Source organism: Apis laboriosa, unplaced genomic scaffold (assembly GCF_014066325.1).
Source record: "Apis laboriosa isolate Shangri-la unplaced genomic scaffold, ASM1406632v1 scaffold11_cov152, whole genome shotgun sequence".
Lineage (NCBI taxonomy): Eukaryota > Metazoa > Arthropoda > Insecta > Hymenoptera > Apidae > Apis > Apis laboriosa.
In genome coordinates this window covers 2,200,454-2,220,512 of record NW_025221020.1, presented here as the reverse complement: position 1 = coordinate 2,220,512, position 20,059 = coordinate 2,200,454, and the positions used below count along the sequence as shown (strand labels likewise).

General features: G+C 41.6%; 1 protein-coding gene across 6 annotated transcripts in view; it reads right to left on the bottom strand.

The window, feature by feature from the left end:
* LOC122718514 (transient receptor potential-gamma protein-like) overlaps positions 1-20,059 on the bottom strand; it is an 80,479-nt gene that overhangs the window by 12,863 nt on the left and 47,557 nt on the right. For all 6 annotated transcript variants that reach the window (XM_043943623.1, XM_043943613.1, XM_043943604.1 and 3 more), the window contains one exon: positions 3,661-3,914. In XM_043943623.1, the coding sequence (XP_043799558.1) occupies positions 3,661-3,798 (138 nt within the window). In that variant the 5' untranslated portion in view covers positions 3,799-3,914. The remainder of the gene's footprint in view (positions 1-3,660; positions 3,915-20,059) is intronic.

Genomic DNA, 20,059 nt, shown 5'->3' with positions numbered 1-20,059 from the left:
ACACACACACACGAATGCTTCTTCCCTTTCGTTTCGTTTCACTCATTCGTTCCACGTCGACCCTTTTCTTTTTTCTTTTTTCTTTTTTTGAGGGGGTATTTCTATGAATATTTTGCTAAATGCGAGTGCAGTTGTATATCGTGTTCTACGTTTATATATATATATATATATGTATACATAGATAAATAGGATAAATATATGGGATATAGGATTAGTAGATATTGCAGGCTGACCTATAATTAATGAACAACTTTAAGCATGGAGCAATCGTTAAAAGTTTTCTTTCTCTCTCTCTCTCTCTCAGACTCATTTCTGTCATACCGTTCAATAGAATTTTTTATACCCCCCTTCTTTCAAAGAGAAACGAGCATTTTCTGAAGGAATTTCAGGGAGGGATAGAGGGTTATTGATCGAAGGGGAGGGGGAAGGGGCAAGTCCTGATGAAAGATGGATGAAATTAGGATGATAAATGTAGCGCTACGTATATATAGGATATAGGATACAGTTGGCGCGAGAGTATCTCGATCCTCTGGATCGAGGATCACGAGCGTCGGGATTTAAAGCGATATCGTTATCCAATTTTTCGATACCAAGACTGGCGAACTACGTAAGGGGAAAGGGGTTCGCGTTATCCTTCCCTTATCCTTCCAAAAGTTGAAATTTCCAAAAACTTTGAAGTTTTAACCTTAAATTCGATATCCCTCCTCCAAAGAGGTTAACCAGATTCCAAAGAGTTTTTCTTCCTCTAGCGAAACTGCGCGGAAGGATTGGATCTCCCTTCTCGTCCAATTTTCGACTTTCCCGCGACTTTCTTCTATCGTATAAAATTCTTTGATCTTTTTCATCATCGCCCCTCCTTAATCGTCTCCTCCTAAATCCGCGATCTCAACATCGTCATTTTATTTCGTTTCCTTCTCCAACTCTTACACCTTTCTTCGCGATCATAGTATTTCCCAAATTAATTATACAAAGATCACGTTCTCGTCTCATCTCCGTGTTAATTATTCTCAGATACGTCTTAATCTAAGAAACGTCTTCCTTATTCGTTCACCTTCTCCCTCTCGATTATTTCCTAAATCATCCACGATCTCGATAACAAAAGCTGAGAAGATGCTTCTCGTTCACGTTCTCGAGGAGTTAACGAGTTAAACAATATTGCGAAATTGTTCTCTAAGGGAGGGTGAATAATTAAACAAGGACCGGTTATAAACAAGGTTCGAAGATGGAAAGAGAATTTTCGACGGTCGGATCGAGGAGAATTGTTCGTGGGAGGCGTAGTTGGAAACGAGTGATCGAAAGGTCCGGCCGGAATTGGGACGATCGTAGGAGGAACGAGGCGAGCAATTAACGGCTTGGATAACCCTTCATTGTTCGACGAGGCGAACCTCTCGTTCTCGAGGCAACTTCTTTTTATTTGCCTCCTCCCCCCCATTCGATATCGCGGGAAAGAATACCGTTGCAACGTCGGTGAAACGCGTAAAGATCAAGCATAAGCTTGAGAACAATGCGCCATCTTCCTGCTATTCAAACCGGCTATCGCGGCAGCTTTATGCCTGTATACCTTCTCGAAAACGGGACCAGTCTTTTCTTATTACAACCAGAGGTATCCTCGAGATAGAAGTGTGCAATGCTCGTACGTGTTGTTACGATAATCGTTGATATTATCGTTTCTTTGGTTATTAAGGGAGAAGAGATATTAGAATTGGAAAAACATTTCGAGAGGATATTGATCTCGAGACCTGGCGACACACAAGTTTTAACACAATTTTGATTTTTTAAAACGTGTTTCTCCCCACTCCTTCAATATCAATTTCAAATTCGATTGAAAACAAACGATTCGGCAGCTACGAGTTTTCGTAAAAAATGTGTACAATCGACAATGTTGGAATGAAACGAACAAAGTTTAATTTAATTAAGTTTAATTTAAATACTGAGAATTAATTATATCTCGAAAGAAGTCGTCTCAAGAGTCGTCGAACCGAAACCAGTTTCAACGAAAGCTTTCTTTTCATCAAGATCGAAAACAATGGCCTTTGTCGGTTTCATCTCGAAAGAATCATTTCAAAGAAGATAATAGTACGTAGATATCTACATTTTTATATGCCAAATTCCACTACTTTCTTTTTAAATCATAGATAAATAGGAAGAAAAAACAAGTGTGAGCACCGAATTGAAGCGAGAGGAATCGAATGGAAAATGGAAGAGAGTCCCGGAAGTTTGTCGAGGAAATTAAAGGACGTAAGAGCGTAAGATGGTGGAGCGAAACGATCCGCAAACACGTACTCCTGTTCGTGGCGGAAATGAAATGATCGAAGAGGGTTAAACGCGAGACGAGATCCAGCGGCTAATGGCTGCGTCTCCACCAATTAACCGGCCCTCCGGTTTCTAATCATAGAATCGGCGCAAGGACGATGCCGTACTGCGTGTACCACAATACATATGCGTATATATATATATATATACATATACACACATATACATGGATATATCTGGTCCCAATGGAAAAGGGTCGAGTGGCAGAGGCCGATAGAGAGGAGGAGGCTGAGCGGAGGAGGTTGATGGACAGTGTTTACCGAGGGTGTGGCGGCTCGACAATTAGGGTGCGCCCTGGCAAACACTCGTTCGCTGTCAGTGTCGGCCCTTGGCACAGTATGTCATCTTCTTGAAGCCGAGAGGGGTAATCCGCGAATACTCCTCCTCCTCATCTCTGCTCGTTACCCTCATTATTTTCCACCTTCTTTTTATCAACAGGCTTTTCTTCCACCTTCCTTCTTCGCCCATCTTCGCCCGTTCGTTCAGAAGAACGATCCCTCCTCCTTTCTCTCGCCGCCTCTTTCGTTTCGTGCATCGCGAATATCAAGCATGATCGCGATGATGGATCATCACGCGGGGTGGCAGCGTTACGGTAGAGGTGGCGGGTTCAAGAAGATGATGAGATAGATGCGGGAAGATTGGTTTCGATCGCGTAAAACCGCGGGATTTTCGGTAAGCTCGGCCGGGTGGAGATTCGGAGACGATGACGTTTACGAGGTAATAAAAGTGGGAAGGAGAACAGCGAAGAGAGAGAGAGAGAGAGAGATTGCTCTCGAGGAAAGCAACGAGAGAAGAAGGCGTGAATGGAAACGGTTTAAAGACTATCCAAAGGAAACTGAAACTATGAAACAACGTAGGAGGAGATTATTCTCAGGGGAACGTTCGATTTCACGAGTTACAAAAGCTGTCCCTACGATCGTGGTGCGCTTGTCATACTGTCCCTACGAGATCAACTCGATCGAGCTTTTTACGAGGCAATAAAAATAAAAGCTTGCCTCGTCCACTCGTAAAAGCGCGCGTATAAGCATACGCCGTTATCTCTACCACCAGCGTGGCTCCGTGAAACAATTTTTTTTCGCCCTCGTCTCTTTTCCGATCGAGACGAAAGATACGGCCAGCATGCTGGAAACGTTACTTTAATTGGAAATTGGATTCTAGAGAAGAAGGGGAGAATGGGGTAATAAATTTTCTGGTTGATAACGTAATCATTTCTGTATATTCTGTTAGACGATTATGAAAATAGTTTGAAGCGAGTATACGAATATTTCGAGGATTTCTATTTTTTTTTCCTTCCAATGTCTTTCAATAAAAGTCTTTAAATTGGTCTTCAAATTGGATAATGCTTACCTTCACCTTTTCGTCGATCTTTCTGGCAGGTTGGGACGGCGGTGGGGGCGCCTCGGGGTCGAAGCTGACGCGTTGCCCGATACCCCGCAGGAATGCCCTGCCGCCCGAGTTCCAATTCCTGCTCGTGTTGGTATCCATCCTCAAAGCGAGATACGCGCAATCCTCGTCGGGAGCACCGATTTCTTCGCCGAGACCGCTTTCACCAGGGGATCTCGCGCCCCTGGCGCCTGGCTCCTCATCTTTGTGCGCGCTTTCTGAAACAGACATACGTTTCCTCTTCATCCCTCTGTATCCAATCTTTCTACGTGTCTACGTTTCCCGAACCGATAACGACTTTCCAATATTTTTTCCCCTCGCAATTTCTCCCCTCAACGCTCGATCCATCTTCGTACGATCTTTTATCCCCGAGGAATAAATTCGGCTGACGACGATAAACGCCTCTCAAAATCTACAAAATCCTTCCTGTTCGGGAAGGACAGGATATTCGAACGTCTCCGATATTTTCATGATATTTTTAAGCAGTTTCCTCGTCGACTCTCGTCTCGTATCGATGGTAATATAAATAAAGGCCTGGAGTAAGAATGGCGGGGATCTAGCAGTCGGCACAACTGCGAAGCAACTTGGGATACACCCTGTTGGCAATCCAAGCGGATGATGGATCGTGGAATACACTCACCCTTATTGGTTTCGCGCAAACACGGCGCGCGCGTACGTCGAAGTCGAGGTTTGCGACGTACGTAATTTTCGGGGTCCTTCGAAGAAGACATCAATTGCGATCCACACCTCTCGCGTTATCGCGAAAGAAAAATAAAGAAAAACAAATGAAACGACTTTCCTTATTTCGCGCGATTTCCCACGTTTCCCTCCGATTCGAATAAGAATTTTCGAGAAAGAGGAAAGAGATCCTCGATTGCTATGAAACACGAAATCAATTGTAATGGGGAAAACAATCGATTGTTTTCAATAAACCGTGTATTGTTCGTTCCAGTAACGATTTTTTTTAATATCGCGCCGTTTTGATTAGTCGATCTATAATTCTTCCAACGCGTGCTCCTTCGAAAAAGAGGAAATTTCCTTTGCTTCTTTGGACACTCATACCTTTTTTTCTTCCCTAAATTTATTTTTAAAGAATTATTCAATTCCGTTAGAGGGGATGATTTTATTTCAGAAAGAAAACAACCCCCTTTCTTTTGATCTTCCTTTCTTTAAATTTCTCTAAATATTAATGATGGTCCTCGTACTATATGCAGGTCTCGCTGCAGCATCTCGAAAAATAGAAAATTCAAATACATTCGTACATTGGACGATAATTAGATTAGGACGAATTATTCATGGCCGATACTCGTTTGCATTTATTATTGTATCTGAAGCTTGAATTTCAATCGTCGCATCTACAACGATGCACACACAGTTGAACGCCTATACAACGTAACCCCTATTATACGCGTTACATTTTAATAATTTTATCGCAATTAAGCAAAAAAAAAAAAAAAAAAAAAAAAAAAAACAAAAAAGAAAGAAAGAAAGAAAGAAAAAAGAAGGAGAAGCAAACGATGGAACGGAAAAATGAAGGGTGGAAACGAGACCGATCGAAATAATTCTTTCCACGGCTATTAATCTCAAGGGTAAATATGTATCACGAGAGCAGCCAGGTTTCATCGTTAGTTTATCGAGCGTCGCGCCATTGTGGCGGGGGTTGCGCAACGAGATCGTTAGAAACCGATGATTTACATAAGGCACGAGATGTGTGCGTGTGCGCCGTTATTTCACGCGAATGGATCTCGAGACGATGGCGAAATATATTGCGAAACAAATCGAAATTGAGCCACGACGACGTTCGCCCTTCGTTACTCGTGTTCCACTCGACAAATTTCGTTAAACAGTTCCTCCTCCTCCTCCTCCTCTTCCTCCCTCGCCAACAATTATGCTAGTCAGAGGCGAACGTAAATCTCTCACTGTCGCACCGTTAATAAAGGTTATTTTCAAGTTACAAGTCTCTCCTTGTTGTAATTGTGATGATAAAAAAAAAAAAAAAAAATACGATTCTAGTAGATGTAGGTGTAAAAGAATTACATGCACGTTTCCAATTACGAGAGGATCGTTCGCATTTCTCTTATCCCGAGAAATAAAAATCTTCGTTATAAACTTTATAAATTGAAATTTTACTTGTTCGTAAATTGGATTAAACGAGAATTGTTTCCAATTACTGTCAAATACATTACCGTTAACTCGCTTCGTTTGCGTTTTTCAAGATCGCTGATCATCGGCCCGTTTTTATTATTATCCGCGAATAATCTCACTTGGAGATTGGAGAAAAAAGAAAAAGAAGAACGAAAATGACTTAATGAAAAAAATACGAACGAAGGAAATTCGGAGTTTGTATTTCCATCGAAATTAAAGGATCGTGACGGGAAACAGCTGGAAGAAAATCGCGGAAATTTCATGGCAGCGGCGAGATTGGAAGATATCCGTTTTCCAGAGAAAGGGCAGAGAAAGAGAGAGAGAGAGAGAGAGACTACGCTACACTTTCCAAACCTTTAACAGTTCGACACGTTTGTGTATTTTTCTCGGAGAAAAGACAGGCTTCTTAAATAGCTCGGAGAAGTTTCAGATAGTTTCTTAATACTCGGAACAAAGGGAGTCTCGAGCAACAGTTCTTGCACCGTTTGGTTCGAGCGGAGCGGAAACTTTTTAAATACATTCGAAACCGTTCAACTCCTTTCCAGACGAACTCTTTCGGAACAACGTAGATCGGATATGTAACGAGAATGTGCAGCTCGTAGGGGAATGGAGATCCCCGATTACTCGAACATAAACTTAGATTAATAAGATAGTTTCCGCTCTAACTATTTTACAATTATTCTTTCGATTTGAAAATAAAAGGAAAAAGGAAAAAGAGAAATATAACAAGGAAACACATGATTCAAAAGATAATTATCTACATAGAAATATGGAGATTCACGATCATTCAAAGATAACTTCCGTTGTAGCAACTGCTTTTAAACTATTCTTTCGATTTACAAAAAAAAAAAAAAAAAAGGAAAAAAAAGAAGAGAAAAAGAAAATTTAAAAGCTGGATAACAAGGAGAGACGTGATTCAAAGAATTATCTGCATAGAAATAGGGGAATTCACGATTACTCAAAAATAATTTCCACTAGATCAACTACTTTTGAACTACTTTCCTTTCGATTTGAAAGTAAAAGAAAAAAGGAAAAAGAGAAACAAAAAAGAATAACAAGGAAACACATGATTCAAAAGATAAATTATCTGCAGAAATAGAAATATGGAGATTCACGATTTACGATTAAAGATAATTTCCGCCGTAGCAACTACTTTTAAATTATTCTTTCCATTTTCAAAGAAAAAAAAAAAAAAGAAAAAGAAAGAAGATAAAAAGAAAATTTAAAAGCTGGATAACAAGGAGAGACGTGATTCAAAAGATAATTATCTGCATAGAAATAGGGGGATTCACGATTACTCAAAAATAATTTCCATTAGATCAACTACGATTTCTTTCTTTCTTTTCTTTCTTTCGATTTGAAAGTAAAAAAAAAAAAAGAAAAAAGAGAAACGGGAAGAATAACAAGGAAACACATGATTCAAAAGATAATTATCTGCATAGAAATATGGGGATTCACGATTACTCAAAGATAATTTCCGCCGTAACAACTACTTTTAAACTATTCTTTCGATTTGCAAAGAAAAAGAAAAAAAAAAGTAAAAAGAAAAATAGAAAGAAAAGAAAGGAGGATTTAAAAGCTGGAACAAGGAGGCACACGATTCAGAGAATGGTTATCTGCGCGCTGTTCCCTCCACGTTGGAACTTCGATCCCGCACGGGTCGTTGAGCTCACCATGAATCGCGTGTTACCACCGGGACCTAGATCGATAAACACTGTGCGTGCGTGTGTGCGCGCGTGTGATACGTGCACATGCACACAGGACCGTAACGGATAGACGTGTCTCGCGAACACCATCCGCGAGAGTGTGCGCCGGATCGGAAATAAGTGGCGGTGACATGCATCGATACTTCTTCTCGCACGGCGGTGATAAGGATAACAAGAATTTTTCGGGCGAGTCGGCGGTATTACTATTATTTTTTGAAAACGATGATCGATAACCGCACCGCTATTTTTCATCGCCCTTCCCCCTTCGCCTTCGTTGCCTCATTACCCTCCACGGTTCGTTCGAGAAGAATTTCGCGACGGCAAATTCTCCGCAACCGCATGTGAAATGAGCCAAGAAGACGCGATATTACGTACGAGCTCGTTTTTCATCGAGCCCACGGCGAGTATATACTCCCTTCCCTTTCCAAGTCCGTAATTCTTTTTTTGCGAGCTTAAGGGAAAGTTAGCTTCTTTTTTTTTTTTTTCAGTCGAATCAAGATCGAATAAAATGAATAAAAGATAATCTCTAGGAATTCGATTGAAACAAGAAGAGGAGATAAACGTGCAAAAACATTATTCCAAGGTTCCATCTCCAAAAATTCCATTTCCAAGAACTGAGAATAACTTGAACGAACGTTATATGATATTTAAATCCGTGATTCAGATATAGGTCAAAGTGATTTGTCTTTCGATCGACGAAAATTTTTCATCGTATTTGGTGAAATGTATATCCTTAAAGTTAAACAAAGTTGAACATTAACAAAGTTGAAAAAGTAACTGGTTAAAAATGTCGAATAAAGTTACTTAAATTAATTACTTATTAAAATGCTTGAATAACATTTATTCGTATTATAGTCGATCCGATTTCTCGTATAATCTCAGATCCATTACAATTATTTGCAATTATTATTAATATGTTTTGAGTAATAAAGTATCTATATACAACTATATTCGTAACTTCAACCGTTAAATTTTGCTGTCTAAAGAGAACGTAGAGACGATATCACAATGGGAGCATCGAGATGCGTGGCTAAATAGTTAACATGGAACTTCGCCGTCCAAGTTTCGAAATCTGCCACTTAATCGACGAATCAGAAGTAGGACGGAACTGCAGATTGGTCTATGTGGTGGCCGAGCCTATGTGTTTTGCACCTGTTGCACATCCCTATACGCGAGCGAGAAATCATTCCACGGAAATACTCGCCCGTACGTGTTCACCCAACGTTGCCTCCTCTTGAAACGTTGAAAAGTCTCGCTTCGATTCGTTCATTCCGTTTATCGGAAAAAACTCTCTTCTTCTAATCTTTCATCGTTGGCCCCGTCGTTTAACGAACCTCGTTAGAAGAGAGAACCTCTCGAAGAAGAAACTCGATGAAACAGAGTTACTCGGAATTAATTGCGCGAAAAAGGAAAACACGACGCGATAATTGCTCGGTCCTACGTAGCAAATTTTCCTCGCCGTCCGGAAATTCTAATTTTTGTTTGCTCTCCTCCGCCCAGCTTAAACGGATGAACCTTCGAACTGGGCGAATATTATGCAATAATTCCCGTTAGATGATGGCAGCACGCGAGTTCGTAACGACGGGAGGTGGGGGGAATTGGCGTGGAAGGGGAAGGGCCTCGATGGCCGAACATACTCGTTCGTGCGCGGTTGAATTCGCTGGTAATTAACCGATCGTGCACGCGTGCGTGCACGGTTGCACACGGAAAAACGAGGGGGCGCGAGTACACGCGAGCCAACGGTCGACGGCACGAAAGCGGTAATCGGACCGATTATAAGGGACGTTCGCGAGTTCGTGCTTTGTTAATAGCTGCCAATTTCGACGTTGCTTCGCTTAATAATTCGTTGAGTTACAAAATCGTCAAACGAACTCCAACTCTTTTTTCCTCCCCCGGAGGAATCTGTTTACAGATTGAATTCGCGGATGAAGTTGTTGAGAGTATTTCATTCTATCAATTTCATCCATCGGTCGAATTTAAATGAAATTTTTGTAATGAAAAATTGTTGAAATGAACTTACGATATTCGAATATCAATCGAGAAAATTTTCGAAATGGAAAATTTATTCAATCAGAAGGGGAAAAAAAAACTAGAAAGTTTTAGAGAGATACGTTACCTCTGAGATTAAACTCGATAAACATACACGCTATAGATACGAAGGATTTGCCCGAATTGTTGACGCGCGCCGCTATCTACAACGCAGCAGCTTGTGGTATTAACCTGTCCGCAAAACGAACAGAATAAACCGCGGAATATTTGCTCGTTTCGATCCTGACGCTGCTCGTATCGTTCGTTTCCGTTGCAGTGGTAAGCAACGTAGTAAATTTTTAACAGATTAAGACGTCGTGCGAGGAAAATCCTTGTAAAAAGAAAAAACACGCGGCTTCCGTTTTATCGTTAAACGCACGGAGAAACAAGGGAGCGGAGAGTCCATAAATCCATCCGCGCTACGACACGGAAAGAGGAAGGGAGAGAGGACAACAACAACAATCGGAATTTCTTTTCTCCGACCTTTCGCAAGGTCCCTGCTCCTTAACCACTCGTAAACGTCTGGCGCAGCCGGCAGTTTACCCATCGAGGAACCGACAACGGAATAACAGTTTCGCCTAGGAAAGACGGAGCGATGTAGTTAACATCCGCGGTTCCGTTTTACGACCACCTTGAAGCGAAATCCTGAAGCTCGAACGTTCCGTCGTAAACGAAAAGTTATTCGCGTAAATCAACGGCTGTCGGTGAGGCGGGGCGCGAAGTCAAAGTCATCGTCTAAACCGTGTTAGTCATCGTAATGAGGCTGTCGGTTCAAAGAACGTATTCGAGGATAAACGAAAAACGGGAGATTTATCCAGGCAGCCAGGTTTTGTCGAAAGACTTATTCCAGACGGCCAACCATGCTTCCACGAAACACCCAACAATCTTTCCCTTCGAAGGAAGATGAAGAAGTAAAAGAAGCAGCGACGTGGTTATATTACTTCGTTGAACGAAATTACTCGGTCTGGCGGCTCGGTAAACCGAGCAGTCACGATGTTTATTACAACTTCTTTGGGAAACGTTGGGTAAGTCGAATCAAATTCTCTTGATAAATTTTCTTAAATTTTCCGCCTTCCAGAATTTTTTTCGATCTCCAAGAGAGTTAAAGTTCAAGTCCTCAGTTCAAGCATTCGTCCACGGTCGTTGCACGAATTTTTAATTAACGGTTTATGATTAGAACAATGTTCTATCCGTTATATACACGCATGCAATTAATGTAATTAATGCGATAGAAATATGTGGGAATTTCCAGCTTAAGATTAATCTCGTCAATTAATCTTGGTCAATAATTGGAAAAAAAAAAAACTACCAAGTGCATAATATGTAAGGCGCATAAACACGAACGACATAACTGGCAGGCACGGAAAGAGCTTTATCATCGGCGTGATAAAGAAGAACATTTAATTCCCTTGAATCTGCATAGAAATGAAATTCCCGAAAGGCGGAAGTCCGCACGCTCGTTCAAATATCCGGGATTTTTTAGGACGTTCTTTCCACGGAAAGATAAAAAATGTTCGCGTTTTTTTTTTTTTTTTTATGGAAGAATTAACGCGTATTATCCCTCAGCCCCTGGCAATTTTTACGACGCGTTCGCGTGTAAACATGCGTGCGGACGTGCGTCGGCTTATTTGAATACGAATTGACGGATTACGGTTTGCGAATGTCAACTAGACGTGTACAAAGCGGATGATGTATACGATCGAATCGAGAAATTCTTCGTACTTATTTTACTAAGAAAATTTACCTTAAATCAAAAATTTAGATTTTGTTTGCGCATAATGGTAGAGCATAATGGATATTATAATGTATACGGACGAGAGTTTGAGAGTGTTTGAGAGAGTTGTTTGAGAGTGAAGTGAAATCTATTAAACATTTTTTATTTAGAAAAGTTAAAAATTTTTGACACTGATTTCATCTCTTTCGATATTTTTTTAAATAGAAAAATTACTTCGTGTATAATCTATTGGACATAAACTTTTATCAAACATCAGAAATAAGTACGTACATTTTTTTTGTGTATTTCGATCCATCTCGAAATTGTATCCGCGAATGTTCCATCAAAAAAAAAAAAGAAAAATCTATGGATTCGTAACTTCACGACTCGTTCCCAATTCTTTCGTGTCTTTTTCGAGCTTAAAGAGTGGAAAAAATTGGGACGTTGGAGGGTCGCTCTTGAACAATCTTCGTTGAGTCTTTACGACGATTTTTTCAAACGTTTTTTTTTCCTTCTTCATCTTTTTGCTATAACAATTTTTTGGTAATTATGCAAAATAAAGTTTCGATCTCGGTGATTTTTTAATAAAAATTATTAACAAGTTTTCTTTGTTTTCTTCGAAACAATTTAAGTTTAATTAGATCAGTTTATTTAGAATTAACGTAAATTGATCGAAGTAAAGAAAGATTTATTTACTTTCTAGTTTTATATTGGGTTTATATTGAGTTTGGTTAATAAATTTGATCGATAAACAACGTCCATCGCGAAATCGATTCGCAACGCTATTCAACGTATCTCTATTGAAATTAAACGAAACGATTTATTTGCCTTGGCGATTTTAAAAAAGTTAAGAAAAATATGGAAATATCAAACAATATTAATCGTGGAGTTACACGCGACAAATGTTACACGATTTAGAGATGCGAGAACGTGTTACGTTTCATCCTCTCTTCGTTGTCGCTAAATTCCTCGCTCGTCAGTGGTCAATAAATGTCCGTTCAGGATTGAAATTCTGCCAGCTTCGAACCTTCTGCCGATGTACCTTCCTTTTTTTTTTCTTTTTTTTTTCTTTTTTCCCCTACCTCTTCTGCCCTCGTTTCTCCGCAATCATCCCCTCGCTCTCTCGAATTCCTCCCCTTTACTTTTCGAATCGTAGCCACGATACCTTTATTCGTGCAACGAGTTTCCGTTTTATTTTCGCATGCATATTTAAAGGGAATCGGCTCTCTGGCGTTATTACGTATGAAACTCGTGTAAACCGGCCGGTATAATAAAGGAACGGTGAGAAGCAAAAATGCGAAGCAGTTTCCGGCGACGGGGTGGCCCCATTTGCCTCGCAAATGAGGAGGAGGAAGATCGATACCTCGTGGATAAATCATATTTGGCCAAGCCAAAGTGTCATCGAACGCGCGATTCGATTTCTCTCGATAATAAAAAATACGCACAACCTCGTTTTTGCAAACGAGTTTCACATCGAAACGAAACGAAATCGAAAGAAATTCCTCTAACATTTCATTGTTACAGATATGTTGGAGCAAAAGATGAAAACTTAATGCGATAATAATCAAATTTGTCCCTCTTCTTTTTTCCCCTTTTTCTGTTTCGCTTTTACGAGCCAATTAACCGGAACGAGCTCGATCAAAGGTGTTTTTGTTTTATCTCGCGTTAGATATCGCATCCGCCACGGGATGGGCGTCGTTGTTCCCCGAATCTATTGTAGAAAATCATCGCCTCGAAATTTCCGCGCGGAAAATTGGCGAGCAAGCGAGCGTTGAAAGTTGAGAAAGTCGGCGTCCGTCAATCGGGATATCGTCGGTCGGTCGGTCCATTGTGCCATTGGCGAGGCGGCACGAGTTATCGTGGAAGAAAGGCCACGCGGAATTTCGTGATTCATGTCTCTTTTATCTTGAAAAAATTCCTATTTTTCCCCTCCTTTCTTTTCTCTCCAAACAAAAGGTGGGGTCGTCCTCTCTCTCTCTCTCTCTCTCTCTCTAAATTCAAAGCAACGTTCAGAATCTTTTCGAAAGAAGATAAACCTGCTGCTGCTCCCTTACTGGTATCGCAGAAGAGAGAAATTTTTCCTCCACGCATTTTCCTCTCTCGTGACATCTATCGCGAAAAAATAAGTAAAATAAGAACGCGAATCTTTCCTTTTTTTTTTTCCTTTCCTCCAACGACTTTCAGTCTTGAGAATATCGGGAGGAACAAATCGTAATTGATTTGTGTTTTTATCGAGCGCTGTTTTAAAGGTTGATTCAATTTTGTCATCGCGCGACTCTTTTTTTTTTTTTATCGATCGCGTTCCATTTTTTTTTCTTTCTTTCTTTCTTTCGTTTCGTCGAAAAAATGGATGATTTTTTTTTGGTAAGGGAAATCGGGAATCGCTTGAAAAACTTGAAATTAAACTCGTGGTGAATCAACGGGGTATAAATTTGAAAAACACCTTCGGGAGATCGAATCGAGTCGAATCTCGTCGTTTACATCATTTTGCCTTTTCCTTTTTTTTTTTTATTGGTTTTTATGCATGTTGTATCCCGGTCCACGCTCGGTTATTTCGGCCTGCCTGCCACCACGGATAAATTTCATCTCGCCTCTAATAATTCTCACGAGACAAAGCCCCACTTCCCTGTCCCGTTCCCTCTTCCTCTCCTTCTTTTTCCACCCCTGGTTGTCGGTTCATCGGCCCCCGTGCGATACACGTGCGATGCCTATTACGATACCGACTATGCTGTTATTTTCTTATTTTCCTCGTTGTACAATTTCCATTCACCGAGTGGAAGATTATATCGTTAATTTAATTATTCCGTCCCAATGATTTTTGATCTTTAACGATAATAACGGCTTTATTGTTATTTGGACGCGTTACGCGGCGTGAACAAATTAGAACGTTCGATATCGGGCGATTTGTTTCGGCCTTTTTTATTCGCGAAAACTCGAAGCGAGAAACTCTGTCGTTTGCGAAATATATATTCGTATATAAATTGTACGAATTGTGGAACGGCATGTAATACAACACTCCGCAAATTTTTCCTGCGCTCGTGTTATCCCATGATGCTTGGTCAACGGAAATTCGCATCATTCGAGATTTGGAAACCGGCTGATTTCACTCGTTATCCCGGTTATAATCTGCGAATATCGATGACACGACAATACCGCATTTATCTATATTATTGATAATTTTGAAATTGCGCAACCGCAAAGATTTTTTTCTTCTTCTTTCGTCCCTTCAAATCGTCGTGGTTTCGTTGAAGAGAAATTTCAAAATTTTCCAACTAAAAAAAGGAAAGGAAAGGAAAGGAAAGGAAAGGGATCTCGCGTAATGGGATATATAGTTTATAGTTTATTTCGAGAGTTTCCACGTGAATCGCGTGTTCGAGCGGGGGGGAAGGGAGAAAAGGAAGGCAGAAGAGCGCGGAGAACTTATGAAACGAGTTTCCACGTAATAATCCTCGCGTGTATAGCCCTCCTCTTCTTCCCCCGAATCCCTTCGCCGGATAACCGTGTGTAAAGGGACATTTGTCTCGCGTTGTACAACCACGTTGTACGCCACTTCGAGCAACACCATACAGGTTTTGGATGGATGTAAATAATCCAGATACCTGGAAGATTTTTATCCGCTCTCTGCCAGACCAGAAACTTCCCTTCTTCTTCTTCTGCAACGAATACATTTCAAGCGAGGAGAAAGTGGTTGGTTTCAAATTCAAATGATACGAGAATTCCCTGAGATAAAAAAAAAAAAAAAAAAAAAAGAAATACTTAAAACTTTGGATTTTGGTTTGAGGAAAGAAGAAGGTATAAGTTTTCGCTAGTTTCGAAAATCTGAAACGTTAAAAGCTGTCGTCCTCGGGATCGGTATATCGGTAACATTAACCGCGGGCTTCCAGAATCGAGCGTCTCGATATCGGAGGGGAGGGGAGGGAGGTGTGTTTTCACTTTCTGAAAGCTTTCACGGGTCGGTAAGACGATCTCGTCCGGCCGGAAAATGGATCGTTCGTTCTCTCTGGCGGTGCGTCGATCGAATCCAGTTGCTTGGAAAATTTGCTCGATTCGCGAGATTCCGCGCAATTGGGAGCGATAATTAGGTATTCCTTTGAAGCGCACGGCTGCGTTACATCACGAATAAGCGATACGCTCTCTGCTCCTTTGTGGAACGGCGCAAGGGGCCGAAATAACTCGACGCCGGCGGAAGTTGAAACGTATTCTTCGCGTTTGATCCGTGAATCGAGTCTATCAAAAGAATCGAATTGATCGAACGATCGAAGGAAAGTAATTGGCGAGAGACGGCGAAGTGGGATTAGCTTCTTATCGATTTCTTTTGATGGATTATTTTCTTCCCGCTTTAACAAATTCCTTTTTTTCCTCGCTTCCTACTATTTTTGGATAAATTAAAAATTTTGTCATCGCGCGAAAGGAATGATTATCCGTTCCGAGCGCAACCATCTGAAAATCTCTCGGGATAGATATTTCTTTCGAATTGGGGATTCCTCGAAGTGGGAATCTAAAAACGTGGATTTCAATAAGAAAGCGTATCGCTCTAAAACGGTGTTAACGAATTCGGCGTTCGAAATACGCGGTGGGTGGAAACGTATGCGCTTGGAACGAAAACAAACAAGAGTGAAACATAAACAAACAAGAGCGTAAACGCAAACAAACAAAAGCTGTCCCCGTTAAGTCTCTCCGCGTAGATTTTACTCCGTGTAAGTTGGCGTATACGGTTTAGAATCGCATCGATCCGTGACGTGGCAACATTGTGATCGCGACGGCCTCGTTGTCGCATGGGCCGCCGCGAAACAAAAAACCCACGAGACTCTCTCTCTCTCTCTCTCTCTTCCGTCACCCGTCCTTGAAAAATTCACTCGAGATTTTTCCAAAAGAAAAAAAGAAAATCAACCGCGCATCTCTTATCGGAGGAAAAACGAAATCCTTTTCCAAGGATTCGGAACGGAAATGATTCCTCGTTTTCGTGCAATTATATAATAAAAATTTCGCGTGGAAATTTCTTCCATCCATTCGATCCCAACATCCACCGTATCCATCGAAAGATCCTCGAGGGACGAGGCTCGATGAATAGAATTTCCATAGGAAGAGGTTGAACGCTCAACGCGGCAACACGTTGTCCGGCGCAAAGGACGTCGCACGTTAAATTTTATAGCGGCCGATCACGCGAACCCCGACGAGCTTTTACGAGTTTCCCGCCTCGAATCTGTTTACTCGCCGACCCTTCCACATCACGGGCGGGAAGGAAAATGACCACTCTCTCTTTCTCTCTCTCTCTCTCTCTCTGAAATGGAACGCTTTTTAAAAAAACGATCGTATATATCTCTCGAATGTACGAAACGGTCGGATGACTAGGCGCGGATAGAGGGTTGAAATATGAGGAGGAGCAGCAGCAGCTGGCTCCATTATCTTGGGGGAAAACTTGGCCAATTTCTGCGCCGCTCCGTCAGACGGGGAGCTTAATCCTCGTTTATCTCGAGAATTTCATATAAATCCCCGGAATCGGCGGAACTTCGAATCCTTCTAGATTCAGACCATCGCAGGGAAACGATTTTCACGAAGAAGCTCAGCCGCGCAACGATGTCTAACTCTCTTTCCTCCCCCTTCCTCGGCGAAGGTGTTTTTTTATCTCCTGATTAATTGAATTCCTTTTAACGCTCGAGATAAGGAAGGGGAGAGAAGAAGTGAAATTCACTGGCACCGAGAGAAGTTCACGTTGTGTCGCGTCTGCCTGGATTAACGCCAACAACAACGCCAGGTGCTTCATCCCTGCAGGGATCTGATCTAAAAAATGGTAAACGATTGGTAAACGATCGATAACAGCCGATGTCCAAAAGGAGGAGGACGGGTAAAAAGTAATTTTTCCGCCTTCACCGAGGCTGTCAGTCGCAGAAATTCTTCCTGCGATTGGGAGGGACGGTTCAGATACACGATACGATCGAGGATAAAAAAAAAGTTACTCGTTTTCACGCTACAAATTTCGCATTCGCTCTCCCCCTCCTCCCCCTCGCCAACGAAAATCTAGCACAGTCCGACCACGGAAAAAATGGAACTCGGCGAACTCATCGTATGCGAGCCACGTGGAAATAACCGAAAAGGGGACGAATGAAATTCTATCGAGCAGAAATTTCTCGCCACCAATTCGCGCGGACCGATCGCTTCAAAAATCCTCGAAACTTGTGCGTTCGAGCGTGGAGAAGAGGAAAGCTTCGCCTCCTCAAAAGCAGAAATGGAGAATGCGCGTCGTTCGCGCGTATCCGAGAACGCAAAGGAATCAATCGAGTAATTTAATCAATGATCGAAATCGAGTAATCGCTTGGCATGAAATGAAATTCTATTTTTTTTTTTTTGCTTCTATTTCTCGATCATCCATTCCCCTTTCTTTTTGTATTATTTCTGCATTTGCAAGGGAGGCGCAGAGCCTAATTTCCTCCCAGCTGGACGGGCGCCACGAAAATCTCGCCTAACCACGTGATTCGACATCCGCGTGACGTAAGCCTAATTGCAAGGAAGGTAAGCCTAATTGTTTCGTATCCCCTTAACTAAAGACGATCAACCGATTGACCCAGATTCCCCGGCACACGGCTGACCTCATCTTGCCGAGTGTTACACTTCCTCCTTCTAATCAATCTTCGAATTAACGATTATCCATCCCCCCATCGGCTTCGTTCCCGAGGAATCTCGGTCCATTGCTTCGTTACGATCATCGTCACAATATTGTTACTCGAAATTTTTGAAAATTGAAGAGAAACAGGAAAGAGAAACCGTCAGCATCGTACCGTTAAAAATCGTTTATCACGCTTGAACAGGATAAAAAGACTCGAAATGTGACTAATTGAGATAATCAGAGATACGCCAAAAGGTTTTTGCCAAGTGTTTACAACGTTTGCAATTAATCTTTTTCGTTAACCCTTAAGCAAGAGATAGTATATACCAAAAGTATTTAAAAGGATCTCCGAAGAAAGAGAATCGTCGATTCTAAATGTATAAATATTCACGAAATATAAACGTTTCCAAGTGATATGAAAGAAAAGAGAATTCTTTGTATTCTTTGCGTTTCAAATTCAGTATGAGTCAATATGCACAGCCATTCCGCGCAGCGTTCCCTCGCATTTCGTTACTTTCAATTTTTCGTGCGGTCTCTGAAAAAAGTTAATATCAACGACAGAGATGATTCGAGAGAATCATCCTCCGCTCGATCGCAGTATTTCACGGATAACATCAGCCATTGAGATCGATAAGTCACTAATTAAACTCGAATAGATAGATTGGTGGGAATTGGGGGCTCACTTATCATCGAGACGATTTTTCGTGTGATCCCAGAAAAAAGTGCGTTAATACCAATGATAGAGAGAGAGAGAGAGAGAGAGAGAGAGATAGATAGAAAAAGAAAATCGACGATCTCTCGATGATTCGAGGGAATAATCCTCCGCTCGATCGCAATATTCATCAATTTCACGGATAACATCAGCTTCAACGTCTGATCGATAAGTCTGTAATTAAACTCAGATAGATTGGTGGAAATTAGGGGCTTACTTCGAGACGATTTTTTTCGTGCGGTCTTTGAAAAATGTTACGTTAATATCAACGACAGAGAAATGATTCGAGAGAATGATCCTCCGCTCGATCGCTGTATTTCACGGATAACATCAGCCTCAAAGGCTGATCGATAATTCACTAATTGAACTCGAATAGATTAGTGGAAATTGGAGGTTTACTTATCATCGAGACGATTTTTCGTGTGGTCCCAGAAAAAAGTGCGTTAATATGATCCTCCGCTCGATCGCAGTATTTCATGGATAATATCAGCCTCAGAGGCTGATCGATAATTAAACTCGAATAAATTCGTGGAAATTGAAGACTTACTTATCATCGAGACGATTTTTCGTGCGGTCTCTGAAAAATGTACGTTAATATCAACGACAGAGAAATGATTCGTGGGAATGATCCTCCGCTCGATCGCAGTATTTCACGGATAACATCAGCTTCAACGTCTGATCGATAAGTCTGTAATTAAACTCAAATAGATTGGTGGAAATTAGGGGCTTACCTCGAGACGATTTTTCGTGTGGTCTCTGAAAAATGTACGTTAATATCAACGACAGAGAGAAAAGATAGAGAGAGGAAATCGACGATCTCTCGATCTTTTCTCGATCGCAGTATTTCACGGATAACATCAGCCTCAGAGGCCGATCGATAAGTCGCGAATTAAGCTCGAATAGATTGGTGGGAATTGGGGGCTCACTTATCATCGAGACGATTGATGCAGGGAAACACCTGAAGGCCGCGCAACATTATCACGACCCAGGAAATGTATTCTCGCATCGATTAGCCCCCCTCCGCATCCTGTCACGCCGCGATTCCCTTCCTTCCTTCCTTCCTTCCTTCCTCTCCAGTTACGCGGATCCTTCCACCTCTTCTCCTCCCCCAAGAACAAGAGTTTACAGTCTTCTCCCCGAATAAAGAATACGCAGGAATACGGCATCGAACGCGTTTCGTTCAAGGAGACGAGTGTGTGATTGCGTCCTGGCAAAAAGCCAATGCCGTGAAACGCTCTCTGTAACCTTGCGCCGCTTCGTCGACGAGCAAAAGGTTTATTCGACGGGTCTAACACGCCGAGGCGGCATCGTCGTCGTCGTCGTCGTCATTTGACCCGCCTCGATTAATCCCTCCAGAGAATACACAGTCTTTTTTAATTCCGGATATTTTCTCTTTCACTTTCTTTTTCTCTTTCTTTCCTCGCGGAAAGAAAGAAAAATCGTATTCGGCGAGA